Source organism: Miniopterus schreibersii (genome assembly GCF_964146895.1).
Source record: "Miniopterus schreibersii genome assembly, chromosome: 11".
NCBI lineage: Eukaryota > Metazoa > Chordata > Mammalia > Chiroptera > Miniopteridae > Miniopterus > Miniopterus schreibersii.
The window spans coordinates 25,630,690-25,645,323 of NC_138111.1; the positions used below are offsets into that span (position 1 = coordinate 25,630,690).

At 51.6% G+C, this 14,634-nt stretch overlaps 1 protein-coding gene across 1 annotated transcript in view; it reads left to right on the forward strand.

Moving 5' to 3' along the window:
• The window catches only part of SHB (SH2 domain containing adaptor protein B), a 124,277-nt gene that overhangs the window by 40,959 nt on the left and 68,684 nt on the right, over positions 1-14,634 (forward strand). The window contains exon 2 of the mRNA XM_081150972.1: positions 2,575-2,695. Within this exon, the coding sequence (XP_081007098.1) occupies positions 2,575-2,695 (121 nt within the window). The remainder of the gene's footprint in view (positions 1-2,574; positions 2,696-14,634) is intronic.

Consider the following 14,634-nt stretch of genomic DNA (forward strand, 5'->3'; position numbering starts at 1 on the left):
AATTTTTACTTCCAAAAACCAGGACATGATTTTGCAAAAGGTCAGACAGCTCAGTGAGTATTTGCCTAGTTTCAGGTTGCTCAAACCTCAAATTCCCTCCCCTCCACCCACTTCACTTTGAAGTTCTAAGGCAAGTTGATTAAATATACATTTTAGGAACCTTCCGATTTGCTTCTTAAACTAACAGAATTCTAAACTTTTTTTTTTAAACGGAAGGATTTTCAACTGTCAGCAGGTATAACTGGAACCATATGTCAGCAGAGACTAGGGGCTTTTCCTGGTTTTAGGATTTGTAAATTCTTATTGAAACGGAAGTAAGCAGGGCAGTCAGCTGGGGGCCCGTGACAGCCCAAGCTCAGATCTCATTTTAATTAGAAAGTACAGATAGTGCCTGCTGCACCAAAGGCCTCCCAGAGATCCGTCCCAAGGCGAACAAAGATTTGGTTTATACCCTGCAAGCCTCCGTGTTTGTAAATTACAGAGCACTTCCGAGAGGAGCTGGGATGTTGATTTCTAGATTACAGAGACTGCAGCCCAGCTCCTTCCCCGTGCTCCTCCCCAGCTAATCCCCCCAAATGATTTTGTTTTGTTGGGGAAATAGGTGCTCCCTTCCTCACTGCAGAATAGATGGAGGATGTTCACGTTGAAAGGAGACAGTAAGGAAGGCTGGAGCGGGAGACATAAAATTAGATGTCAGCCACAGCAGGTTCATCATTTTCTCCTTTTGGACTTCTGGTCTCTTGAACTCTAAGACACAAAACCCTACACCAGATCAGCGTCTGAGCTGTTCTGTTTGACAGTGGCTCACATGTATAATTTTCTCCCTGGTATGTTCTACAAAGGGTAGAATAGAAATATCAAATGAAAGACATTGCCTGGCCCAGCTTTCCCCCAGCCCCCATCTTTCCCCTGCCTGGTGTCATTTGAGCTCAGTGAGTCTCAAAAGAGGCCACGATTACTATGTCAGCATCTGGAAGGGCCCCCGCTGGGACTCAGAGCCTGACCCGGGGAGGAGTGGCAGGGAAGGCAGCAGGGGGCAGGCAGAGGGGTGCACATGCTCAGATGGTGGGCGCTCCAGCCCTGAGTCTTTAACTGATAAGCTTGACCGCTGTGTGCTGTGCTTCCCATTGGCCCCTGGCTACATGCCAGTGACAGGGCTGCTGCCCGCTGTCCCTCCTCGGGCATCACATTCCCGGCAGCTGGAGGTCACTTGTTCACCCTGCCAGGGCTGCTGCCACAAGCTGCCATTCACCGGTCAGACAAAGGGGGATTTTCCCTTCCCCTGGGTCTACAGGCCCCTCAAATGCCTTACATTCCAGGAGCTGGGAGAGAGAGAAAGCTCCTGTGGTTTCTAATTAAACCCACAATTTAAATAACAATTCATGTAACCCCAAGGGTTGAGAGAAATGCTAACCTACCCCATCACTAGAGAGGCAGCTGGGTGGCCCTGGCTGGGAGGCCGAGGACTTGCCCTTTGCCAGATGTGTGACCAAAGGGGCAGATAATGATAGAAGTCACAGTGGGTTTGTGGTGGAGCTAGAATGTGTTAAAAGGGAACAGGTTTGGTGGGTTCCTGTCCTTTCCCCTTTGATAAGTGTGCCCCTCACAAAGGTTAGGAAGGAGGAAATGGGAGGGGAAGTTGTCGTGTTTACACTTAGCCTCCAACTGAGAACGGGAAAATACGGAGCTTGGTTTCTGAAGTGTTCAAATCCCAGATTCTCACGTTCTCATGGGACCCCCATCTCTGCCGCCACTGTCTACCCACAGGTGATTCTCTCTATCCATTTGTTGTAAAACTTTGCTGTTTTCTGAAATACAGACAAGTGAGGAGGCCAGGAAGGGCCCTGGGAGCAGACAATCTGGTCAAGGGTCTGGTCTAGCCCCTTCCTCCTCAGGACCTCAGCTTCCCCATCTGTTACAGAAAGGTCTTTCAATTTGTTGCTTCCAAGACCCTTTCTGGCCCGGCAGTCTATCCGTCCATCCCTGAGCTGCTTTTGTGTTTTCATTAAGCCTGTCTGGGGCCACAGTCATCTTTGCAGTGCGTTGATCTCACCAAATTGTTGTCTGATTACCCAAGGCGTGGTTGTGCTCCAGATTTGGGGGAAAATGGAACGCTGAACATAATTATCTCTAGACAAGCTCTTCTATGCCTCAGCCAGCACCAGGAGCTTGTCAGCGTTTCCAGGCTTTCCACAATCTCCTTTCCAACTTTCCTCCATTTCCATTCCATTACATTGAGCAATTTACATTCCCAAAGACACCCTCCAGGTTCTTGCCTCTGCGCTTTCAACCCAGTAGCCCCTCTGTTCTCACTTCACAGTGCCCAGAGCAGGCCATGCTACATGTACGGGCTCAGAGGCCCCTCTCTTGCAATAGAGCACCGCCAGTGTGGGTCCCTTTGTTACCCCTGCAAGAATTGGAGCTTCCTGAGGTCGAGCACCAGCTCTGGTTCCTGCCTCCCCCTCTGCCTTCTTGCTGCTGTGGCGCAGGCTCAGTTTGTGTGTGTTGGAGCAAAGCCTGGCTGTGAAGCAGAAAGCCAAAGGTGGACTCACCCTTCCATCTTCCTCCCTGCAGGTGATTATCGCTGACGACTACTCAGATCCCTTTGATGCCAAGAATGATCTCAAGAGTAAAGCAGGAAAGGGGGAGAGTGCTGGCTACATGGAGCCCTACGAGGCCCAGAGGATCATGACAGGTAAGCAGAGCGGTTGGCACAGGGACTTGCAACTCAGCAGGGAGCCCATTCCTGGACACACATGGATGGTCCCCAGCAAGCCTCAGCCAGGGAAAGTTTGTGTTTTCAAGGTGGTGGTTGGGAGGCCGCACTGCATTGAGTCTTCACCATAGTTTACCAGTTCACGGTTCTCCCACATCAGCAAAAACCTGGCAGGGCACAGTGAAAGTCTGGACAACAGGATACCAAGTATGGTAACGAAGACAGGGACAGAGAAGTAACTAGGGAGAAGTGGGGGAGAGGTTCTATCGGGAATTTCTGACTAAAGAAAGACATAGCATTTGAGATAGAAAACTTAACTTGGAGCTTCCTAGCAGCCAGGGCAATAAAAGAAGCAAGCTGGGTCACCTTCTTTCATTACCTAGTAGAAGGGCGCAGATTAGATCATTGGAGACAAAATTACCCCTGTCCAAATATGAGGAAATCTTAGTGTTGGGGCTGGAAGCAGCCTAACTCTAGCTGGTAGGTTTATAGGAAACAGAGACTTACCCCCTGTGGCTGTTTTTATATCGGCCCTTAATGACAAAACCTTTTCAAAGCAATTGCAGTGGGGCCCAAAAGAATGTGGTCAGGTGTCCAGTATCCCGAGGGCCTCTTGTCACCAGGATAATGCCTAGAGCATCCATTATTAGCCACCACAGGCAGATGGTTATCAGCCACGCAGACTTGACTAGTGGGAAGATCTCAAGCAGAGGAGAAACCCCCATATGGGTCCTCCTGGCCCAGGCGGGCAGTCCAGAGAAGCAAGAGCACTTGTGTGGGTTGGGAGCCACCCCTAATTTTGAGGCCTAGCGAATTGGTGCCCTGTATGTCTGGGACTTGGGGTACAGATGCCTCCCTCTGCGGCCCTCTCTTCAGTCTGTTTGGTGTTCATGATGCCTTTGAGCTCTTTCTCTTTATCTCTCCTGAATTAGAAGGAAGGGAAAGGAAGCGACATTTACAGAGCACCTAGTGTATGCAGGGCCCATGCGGAATAGAAACTCGTAGCGCTGTGGAGACCGAGTAGGACACTGTTGAAGGATGTGGGTGTGAGCCCAGGCCCTGCTTCCAGGACTCTGCCTCGTGCTTTTCCTGTTCATGGAAAGTGATTCTCTGGCCCCCAGTGTGTCCTCCGGAATGCCCGGCCACCCTGGGAAGGGCCAGGAGTGATTGACCAGAGGGACTTAAGCCACACTCCTAGAACACCACCCCTCGCCCTCACTCCCATCTTCCTAATCCCTCCTGGCAAAGTGGCCTCTGTGGGCAGGAGGCAGAGAGCTGAGTGTATGTTTGGGGCCAGGGTCCTGAGGGAAGGGCAGCCTGCTCTTCTCCAGTGACTCAGGGAACCAGGTCTGCTGGTGGAGTCTTCACCTCAGAACTGTAACAACTGCTCCTACCATCACATCCCATCACCTCCCACATCCCATCACCTCCACTGGGCTCAGTGAAACAACAGCTCTGTGGCAGGACCTCAGGCCCAGCTGTGGGGAGCTTTGGCCCTGCAGCTCCAGCCATTCTTGCATTCAGCAGGCATCAGCCTAGGCCTAAAGGAGTGGCAGTTACAGGAGTGACTTTGGGACACTGGCATATTCATATGTTAGAGCAGCAAAGGATCTTTAGGGTCATCCATACCCAACAGCCTCGTTTAAAAACAGGGAAACTGAGTCTAAGGAAGAAGAGAAACTTGCCCAAGGACACAGTAAGTTGGAGGCAGACTGCCAAATGTGCCTGTGCTTGGCAGGGCAGTCTTTAGGGTGGAGTACCAAAGGAAGTGTAGTGTTTGTGTTTGGCGCTGGGGTATCCGGGACACAAGGAAATGGCAGGAGCCATCGGAAGCTGGCTCCCAGGCTCTGTCCTGGGCCCTTTAACACACATGCCTCACCATGTCCCTGCAAAGAAGGTGCTGTCTTGTTTTACAGGTGAGGGAAACAGGACAAGTCACTTCCCTGGGGTCACATAAGTAGAAGTGAGGGGGTCAGACTTACATCTACAGAACATGGGGGCAGGATGCTGAAGGGGGGAGGGGACATTTGCTGAGAGCCGTTGTAGAGGACCCACCACTGCCTGGCATCTTTGGAATGGAGCTGGGTTCCTCCTGGTGCTGCTGTGGACCTCAGCGTTGAGTAGCCATTTAGCTGGGTAGAATTGTCATGTGAGACTTGGGCTTTTGGATGAGGCACATCCACAGGGGTCAGGTCCAAGGCAGTTTGAGTTCACCAGGAACCTGTTAATCTCTCTATGTATTCTCTCTCCAAAGAAACATCCTTGTATTTGCCGCTCCGGGCTTTCTTCCTCCCTTGGAGACGATGCCCATATTTACCCACATTCTTTGTTTTTAAGGAAATAGGTGATTAAACAGTACGTTTTCTGGTTGTAATAACCTTGCTCCCTTTGACTTGGAATTCTTTGTGTTACAAATGTTACCAGTGACTGATGGCAGGGACAGAGGCTGGGGCCATAAATGTTCCAGGAAGCAGCTCACTGAGCTGACAGGGGAGGTGGGGGCAGAGGTGGGTGCTGGTGGCTGCAGTGGAGCAGGGAGTGGCAGAAGAACCTTTTAGGGTGACAGGTTTTGGATGCTGAACATTTATGTGCGTGTGTGCATGTAACTTCTAGTAATGGGGTAGTAATGGAGCAGGTACCTTTGGCGCATAAGAACACTGCTGCCACGTAGAGCGTGCTCTCCCTGCCTGAGACTGTGCGCCTCTGTGCCATGCAGAAGGAGCCCAGGCTGGAGTCAAGCAGTTCTGGGAGGGCCACTTGCCACTTGAGTGATCCCTGGGCCTCAGTTTGCCCCTGGGAAGCAGGAGCCTTAGAGTGGGCAGTTAGGGCAAACTGGCTGTTTGACCTTGGGCAGCACGTTCCCTGCCTCTGTTTATACCTATTTATGAAATGACAGGTTAGTCAATAATAATAGCAAGGGCAATGGAGGTGGTTGCTAAGTTCTCTTGTCCTTGTTTACAGCATTAGATGCGAATTCTTCCTGGCACCTCCTCATCTCCCTTTGATGTGTAGGCGCCCATTATACCAATGAAGAAACTGAGTTCCAGAGAGGTTAATTAACCAGCCCAAGGCAACCAGCTGGCTAGTCAGTTGTCGGACTTATGGCCGAGGCCCTGTTTTAACCACTGTGCAGGACATCCTCTCCAGAGTCCATTCAGCCATGATTTGCTTCAGCTTGATTTTCAGACTCCCCAGCACAGCCGACCTGGCCTGTGATTAACCAGTGAGGTTTTGTGCATCTTTGGCTCCATGAAGCAGGTTGTGGCAGCTTTTGGGAGGTGTGCTTTTGTAAACAGTGAACTTGGCCAAGCCCCCTGTGCTGTGGCTGGGATGAAGGGCTTGGAGAGTTAAACCTGTTTTCCTAGGGGCGCCTCTTACCCCCTCCCCTTTGTCTGCCTCAACTTTCCTCTTCATGGACTTCCCTTGGTGTCACCCACAGGAGTTAGGTTCTGGCTCCAAGATTGAGGCTCAGGTCTCCACAAAACCTCACAACCCAGATGCCTGTGGATTGCCTGGGCCTCAACTTTCTGCCCTCATTGCCTCTCTCCGACAGCAGCTCTGGAGGTACCTCCTTTAAACCCGAGGCCTCTGTGGAACCCAGTTGGAAAGCTAGTGACCCAGTCCAATCTTTCCTTTTCATAGGGAGAGAAACAGGCTCAACAAAGTCATAATCCTTTTGAGATTTTTTTTTTAACCCACTGAATAAATGTGAAGCTGTCTAATGAGACAGCGAGTTGCCCATCCTAGAGATATCCAAGCAGAGGCAAGACGGCCAGCATTGGGAGGTGATGTAAAAATAGTTAAGTCTCATATGGGTGGCTAGCTCAAGTGGCCTCTGAGGTCTGTGTCAACCTTGAGCTCAAGATACCATGAATCACTGTGTGCTGCCTCATCATTGGACACCTGGGTCCAGCCCTCGAAGGATGCACCTGAGACCAACTCCGAATAGGCGAGGATCTGGTTAGGGCTGGCAGCTTCCCTTCTCAGTGCCAGCCTGGCTCGTGCTGCTCAGTCCTAGTGCCCCTTTTTGTTTTGCTTGGCCCATCTCTTGAGGTCAGATTCTGGTCTTGGTCTTTTTTCTTCCCATCTGGGCCTCAGTGTCCTCCTGTGTAAGCTGAAGAGGAAGAATCAGATCGCTTCTGGGTTTCCTTCCTGACCTAGTGTCTATGTATGTGGTGTCCCCAGGCCAAGCCTCCCAGTGAACCAGTAGAATCAGGCCACCTCCCTCCAAAGCTGTGCCTTGCAGGCCATTCTTCCCCTCTTCATCCCAGACTTGAGGGCCCCAGGTACATGGAGACCTGCTGATGTGTGGGAAGGGTGCTGGGTTCTGAGTCAGGACAACTTGGGCACCTGGGTGGGTCAGGATGCTTAGCCTACTGAGGGCCACAGCGTCCTCATTATAAAGTAGGACACGCAACCATGACGTAGCCTCGGATGGAAAGAGCAAACTTTGCACGTGTGCGTGAGATTGTTGTTATTGGGGAGCAGAGGCCCTGTTGGTCCTTCACTTGCTATTTGGTTCTGTTAAATTCTCTGACCAAGCCCTGGCCACCTAGAGGTGGGTGGCCAAAGCAACAGGATGGCAGAACAGGTGGCCCTTTACGCCCTCAGCAGTGGACTTGGTCAGCTTGGCCTGGAGCCCTTGCTGCACCCTGTTGTTTTAGAGACTAGACCATGTAACCTGGGCAGATCCTGCCACTGCCCACAGGAATTTCCATAAAGCAGGGAGACAGGCATGGATCCAGGTGCACGGAGGTGAGCATGTGAATCTCCAGAAATTCACAGAGTTTGGGTGATCCAAATGGGGTGGGGGTGGGGTGGGAGGTGGTGGTGATGAGAGCTGGATCTGGTAACCCAGGCAGAGGGAAGAGTTTGAGCAAAGGCATGGAGGTGTGGGATCTTTTTGCTGGAGAGGAAAGGCTGGAGATGAGGCTTTTGATAGGAGAGGATAATGATAGGAAGAACATAATGATAATGATGGAGCAAGAGCTTCTAAAGATTGACTGGGTCATGAAGTCCTAGTTCACCTAAAAGCACAGAATATCTCTTAGTGGGGATCCTTTCTCCTGAGGCCTTCAGCCCCTGGAATTCTTAGAGGTACCTGAGATAGTGGTGGGGAAGGGGATGGTGGTCATTGTTTTCTGCAGAGGGCTTCTCTGTGTGCCAGGCACTGCTCCAAGCACATTTCATGATTAGCTCATGTAACCCTCACAAGGAATCTGGGAGGTATAGGTACTTCTATCACCCCCATTTTACAGATGGGAGTACTGAGACTCAGAAAGGTTAAGTAAGCAGCAAAACCAGGAAAAGCACACCTCTGGAGCCTACAGCTAAAACACTCTCACATTTGTCCTGTACTCCCAGAAGGTCTGCAGAAATAACTGGCAGTTTTATGGTTACTTAGACCCCCTTTTTATGTGTGACCCCCACCAACAACCCTTATAAAATCGTTCAAAGTGTCATCTCACCAGATGATTCACATATATATTAATTGAAAACATTTTCTCATAATTTTTAATATTATAAGCAATTACACATTAAAAAGTTCTTAGCATGTTTTTATTATTAAATCAGGTTTATAGCATAATAAGAGGAAATTAAAGGAAAGTCATTTCACACAGAACCTGCTATCCTGACATGGCTGTTTTCCTTGCTCACAACTTTCCTTCTGCCCTTTTTAACCCTTTGTGGTAGTAGGCACACTCAGGTAAAGGCAGTCATCAATTTGGGGGGAGCGTCTTTTTGTATCTTCATGTTTTCTGTCATAGGCTCTTCTAGCAGCAATAGGCTTTCTGAGAGAATGGTGGTGTGTATCTTGTTCAAGCCTCTATGTTACAATTGTGGCCTGTTTCAGGAGGAAGGAGGCAAGAAATGTGGGTCTAGCTCTGGCTCTGCCCTGGTTTGCTGTGTGTCCTGAGGCAGATTGCTTTTCCTCTCTGGGCCTCATTTTCCTCATTTGAAAAGTCAGATTTTGCCTTCTTCCCTGGGCGCCATGACAGTCTTTATAAATCCTCAGGTTCCCTGTTTCTCCAGTTGTCAGAGTCAGGCCTGCACCTCTTCCTGCCCCACCCCCACCACCTCTGCATGGTGCCAGCCCAGGTCTTGCCAGGTTGTGAGGAAGAGCTGGCCCTGGCACCCTCCCAGGAGCATACATGCTTCCCTCTCTTGCACGACAGATAGGACTGGGAGCTGCAGGTTTGCACCTTTCTGGATATGCAGGCTCCAGCGGCCCTTCCTGGAGCTGCTATTTTTTAATTTTGGAATAAAGCCCCCAAAGACCAGCAAATGCTTCTCAGGGGGGAGATGTCTTTGAGTCTTGACTGGGTGTCAGAGAGGCCATCTCTGACCATCCTACCTGAGATTTCTATTTTCCTCTGGTGTTTGCCACCATCTCTGCCCCCTGCTTCGAGGCTGTGCTGTTCTCCTGTCCCAGTAGCTGGGAAAGTAAAGGACCTTTCTGTCGGGGCCTGAGTTCAGGCCCTTCCCAGCACTGTACTGTCCATGGACTCTGCTCCCAGAATGTCCTGCACTTGCCTCTTGCACACCTCTGCACAGCTCTGCTCCCTGAACCATCCTTCCCGGTGCCCCTTCACTCCCTCCCTCCAGGCTACCTCCGTCACCCTCTGCAGGCCCCGTGCTTCTTCCTGGTCTGCCCTCTCCCCAAGTTGCCTCAGGCTTCAGCCTGTCCTGGTGGTCACAGCTCTCCCCTGGCTAGGGGATGTCAGGATGGAACTATCCTTGAAGAGCAATCTTTTCCACCTGGCATTCTCTTTGTGCTTGAGGTCCAGAGGGGCCAATATGAACTGGCCTAGGTCACAGAGCAACAAGCTGCAGAGCCGGTCTCCTGACTTCTAATCTAGGACTCCTGGGCCTTGTTTTGAAATGTTTTGAAACCTGCCCTTACACCCTCCTGGCAGATAGAAGGCTTGGCCATGGACTGTGCAGAGTTCCCTGTCTGGTCTATCATTTACCAGAATGACTTACCTACCGGACAGGAAGAAGATAATCAGTGTAAATAGATTTTGTATTAGTCACCTGATGACTTTCCTGATCTTGAGAAATAGCATGGCTCACACACCCAGCCTGCTGGTGCTCCTGGCCAAGGGAGGCCTGGTGAGAGGGGAACTGAGGGGAGAGGAGCATGGAGTCTTGGTTTCCATGGTGACCCGTGGCCCCACACTGGCTGTCACTTCCTATTCTCTAACCCCATGTGCCCCTCTCCCTTTTGATCCTGGACACTGAGCTTGCCCAGCTTTTCAGGAAGGCTGCAACAGGACTGGACCAGGCCACAGAAAGCTGGCAGTCATTGAGGACACACCTGCCATGTGCCAGACTTCCCCATTCCTGCCCCTTGCCTTTCAGAATCCCGGAAAGACCTGAAAAGATCTGACGGCATAGAAACTGGTGGAAATGCCTGTCTAGAAATTGACTCAGGTGGATTGGTAGCAAAGTTCCTGGCATCCTTCACCTACCCACCAGTCCCCTGTATGTGGGGAAGCACCTCCTGTTCCTAAGCAGGTGTGTGACACAGTTAGGAAGTTGTTTAGGAAGTTGCGCCTGCCTGGGTGTGTAGGATGGATTAGAGCAAAGAGAAGCAAGAGACAGGGAGACTGGTTCTGTGGGTCTGTGGCTACGACAGCCATCTAGGCCAGGGGCTGAGGCCGGAGCCAGGGCTGTGGCTTTAGGGTGCTGCAGGCAGGAGCCAGAGTGGGTGGCTGGGGTGGAAGAGCTTACCAGCCTTGAAGTGTAGGGGGTAAAATAGGGGGAGAAGCTGGGATCCTGGGGAATGGGAGGATGAGAGTGTTGGTTACCTGATGGAGACTGCCCTATCTGGAAGGTTCTCAGGGGAGGAGCCAGTGGTTTCAGATGTGGGCACCTTTGCATTTGTGTGTCAGAGGAGGGCCTACATGCTCCAGTGGCCTGGGGGCCACACTGGAGGGATCTGGGGAGAGAAGTTGTTTTGCAAGACTGTCCAAGGTAACTGCCTGCCAAAGTTCCTGTTCCTCCAGAAGCCTAAAGGAGATTCAGTGATTTGCCCCACACCCTATTATTTGACTAATTAATTAGTACCCTCCTCTAACAAGGGCTCAGTCTGGCTTTCTGGAAGTTTATACCCATGGCAGAAGGCTGTATTTAAAGGGTGCCTTTTATAGATTATGCCGGGAATCTCCCTGAGGCTCTGGGAGAAAGCAGTGGGATCATTTCCATTCTGCAGATAAGAAAGCTGAGTCATATAGGCTGACCAGAACTGTGCCCCATCCCAGGCCCCCCTGTCTCTGTGGGGCCTCTGCCTGGCTGTCCTGGACGCTGAGTAACCATAGGTTTGCATTTTCTTTGATGCAAAGTCTTTCCACCTGTGGGGCAACTTGGCAGGTGCTTCAGGTTTAGTCGTGCCCCCCCCCCCCCCCCCCCCGTCCCCCCTGTCCTGCCTTTCAGCTGGCTTGGCCCATGTGTTTTGATGTGGTACACTGCCTCTGGTCCTTTTCCAAAACAGACAGCATGAGCATAAATAAATAAAATGCCACTTCTTCTTTCTCCCTTCCAGAACGCAGGCCTGTAATTGTACCTGGCAATCTGAAAAATGACGCACTGGAAGAGAGTCATCCCCAGGGCCCGAGCTTCCTTGTTGGTTCCCCCATTCCAGCTGCTACAGTCCCTCGTGGTGCCGCCGTGCTGATACAGCACTTACACCCTGTGTCGTAATTTATCTGCTGCCCTGGGGGCCCCTGGTGGGCAAGGACCACAGGGCTGGGAACCCTTGCCCTCGGACTGTCAGAGCCCAGCATTTGAGATGTTGGCTTAGAACTTTCTGGTCAAGAAGGTCCCCGGGTCAGAAGTTGCTGGTTTTGGTGCAGTATTGTGCAAGCGATCAGTAAACTCTTCCCCAAGGATTAAAGGCTCTGATCCCAGGCTCCCGCCCTCTGGCCTGTGCCTCTGCAGGTTCACTTCCACTGCTAGGTCTCATAGGGACTGGCACACACACTCATGCCCCAACCACGACACCCTCCAGGAAGCCACCCTCTCCAGCATCCCATCACTAGATTGGGGTCCTTGCAAGTCTGCACTGTCTTTGTCACCCTTCCTTGGCCTCTGGTGCTGCCACCTTCCCCACCCTCTCCCCATCTAGCTGGTGCCTGAGTGCCTGAGCCCTCATCTTCCTCACATGACCAACCTCATCATGCCACACTCAGCATCAGCGTCTTGCTGGGACAACCTCTGGCCTGACCCCACATGACCTTTCCAACCCCCCAACCCCCAATTTGCCAGCACAGTCCTGGCACAGGGAGGGGTGGAGGGAGAGTCTTGTCTTCTGTCAATTTCTCCCTCCCTTGGCTCCATCTCTGTCCCTTTGCTCGTGCTGTACCCTTCCCTTCTAAACCCAGCAGAGCCAGCTCAGGGGCGCCTTCCCTTAAGCCCTTCTGCTCCCCAACTCCCACAGTTCTTCACATCAGAACCAAACCAGGTAGCATTCCATCAGGAACCCTGCCCTTCAGAGCCTCCTTCCTCAGCCTCCCTAAGTCCCAGGGAGGCCGTGCATGGGATTGTCTCCATTTTACTGATGACAAAGCAGGAGGAGAGGCTCAAGCAACTGCCCAGGGCCATCAGGGAGGATTTCTGCCATCCTGGGAGCAGTGTATTCCCAAGGCCAAGCAGGAGCAGGTCAGGTGGTCATTGTGGTAGGGAGAGGATCCCAGGCTGAGGGGACCCCATGGGTCTGAGGATGATAGAGACAGGACTGGGCAGCCCTGGGGTCAGAATGGATGGATCTTTGGGGAAGGGGTGGTCCCAGCAACAACTTCACAACCCAGCAGAACTAAAAACAACCAGGGGTGACAGCATCCCTCCCACATACTTTCCTTGGCCTTTTCTAGGGCTTTTATTTCTCCTTTCTGTACTGTTTTAGCATTCCCTTGCTCAGAGCTGCTTCTGCTGAGACTTTGCTAAGAAAAGAGTTAATCCTGAGCCCAGCTGCCTTTGGGGGTTTGCGGGGGAGACAGTATAGAGCCAGGTAAGGTGGAGGAGGGGGCTTTGCCAGCATCTGTTGAGCCCCTGCTGTGCTGGGAGGAGGCGTCCACTTGGACTTGCCCCCAGGAGGGCCATTGTAGTGGGGGGTGGCCATATAACTGTAGTCAGTCCTCAAGATACGTCAGGTGTAGGCATAGAAGCTTGTATCTGGGGGCTGCTGGGGAGGGTTCGGTCTGTCTGGTTTGCTTGGGTGGGGGTTGTGGGTTAGAACAGACTTTTCCACCTGGTGACTGGGCTGGGAAGGGTGGTGGGAGCAGAAGCATCCAGGGACGTCACCCAGCCCTATGCTCTAAGGGTAGACCTGGAAGGAGGAGCTGGAGGACTGGCCCCACAAACCCCAAGCGTTTTGCTGAAGAGAACCTTAGAATTAAGCCCTTGATTTGCCCATCCCTGCTCCCCCAGCCTCACTCCCACCTCTGGCTCAGCCCAGGCCACAGCTCAGAGGAGCCCTGTTGAACTGAGCCTCAGAGGAAACTAGGCGATGTTTTCATTATTTTTATAATTTACACCCAGAAATTAGGAGGAAGGGTTTGTTTGTTATTAATCCACTCAGCCTGTTTACCTCCTAGACTTGAAACTAATTTTCAGCTGGACCAAGACTTACGATAAATTCCCAGGGCTCCTCATGCTCATGAAAAGCTCTGGGTTGCCTTTCAGGCTCCAGCCCTGTGCCCCACACTGGGCTCCCCAGCAGTAGGGCAGAATCTCTGGAGGTGGGATCATCTTTGGTTCATTAAACCCTCAGGCTTCGCAGCCTCTGTGACAGACTCGGTGCAGAGTCCTGGAGTCCAGAATGAACTGCTGACTTTCACATGAACAGTGTGTGGTGCTGTTTGAAGCTCAAACTTGGTGTTAAAACCATTCCCCTTGCTGGAAACCTAGTGGGGATTTTGGAGCCGCACTAAATCTGGTTGTCCCCTTGTTTTATAGGTGAAGAAACAGAAGGCCAGGGGGCAATGTGGGAGCTGCCCCTTGAGTGGTTTGAGGGAAATCCTAGCAGAAGGCTCCTCCCGGTAACCGTGTGTGGTTCAGTGATTGTTGCCAGGCAAGGCCACCTGCAACTAGTGTTCCCTTGTTTCTGGGAGCTCATTACCAATTAACAACCCATCTTCTCTCCTTAGTGCATGCATGTGGCTGGCACCCCTGGGAGTTGTCACCTCTGTCTAGTCCAGGGAGGGAATGAAGAAGGCCCTCGCCCTGCCTGCCTTCCCTGCTGGAGCCCCACCTGTGTGTCCATGGCTCTGCCTCCAGGGCCCTGTCTTCAGGGAGTGATGTCTTTTCTCTCTCTGGGGCTTAAGAGTCTGCAAGGAAAACATCTTTGCTTCAGGAAATCTCTGGACCTGTGGAAATTTCTAATTAATATTGTCAAATTAGTTGGCCTTTCTCTAGTTTTTTTCCAGAACTTTGGCTCTCAGTTATATGTGTGGGGTTATTGAAATAACAGTTTATATTTACTTCTCCTTTTGTTAACTACAAAGCACATTCTTAGACATTATCTCATTTCGTCCTCAGAACAAGCCTGGAGGCAACCCTGTTATTCTTGGTTTTATGATAGAGAAACTGAAAAAGAGAGAATGGAGGCAGCCTGCCCAGGGTCACCCAGCAAGCAGTGCCGGGCAAGACCTTGGGTCTTGAGACTCCAAGTCCAGCACTCGTTCTTCTATCGCCCAAAGCCAGTGCTCTGAGCAAGGTCCTGCAGGGCGGGGTCCCTGGGGTTAAAGACAGTCACAGGAGCTCCTGCCCTCCAGAGCTCACAGGCTGGAAGGCAAAGGGATCCCTTATCTACAGAGGCCTCAGTGGGTTAAGTGGGTAAACAGCTGAGCATTTGTGTCAGGGTTCTGGCCCCTTGGTGGACTCCAGGAGAGAGAGCCCTGTGTGCCTGTGAGCATGTG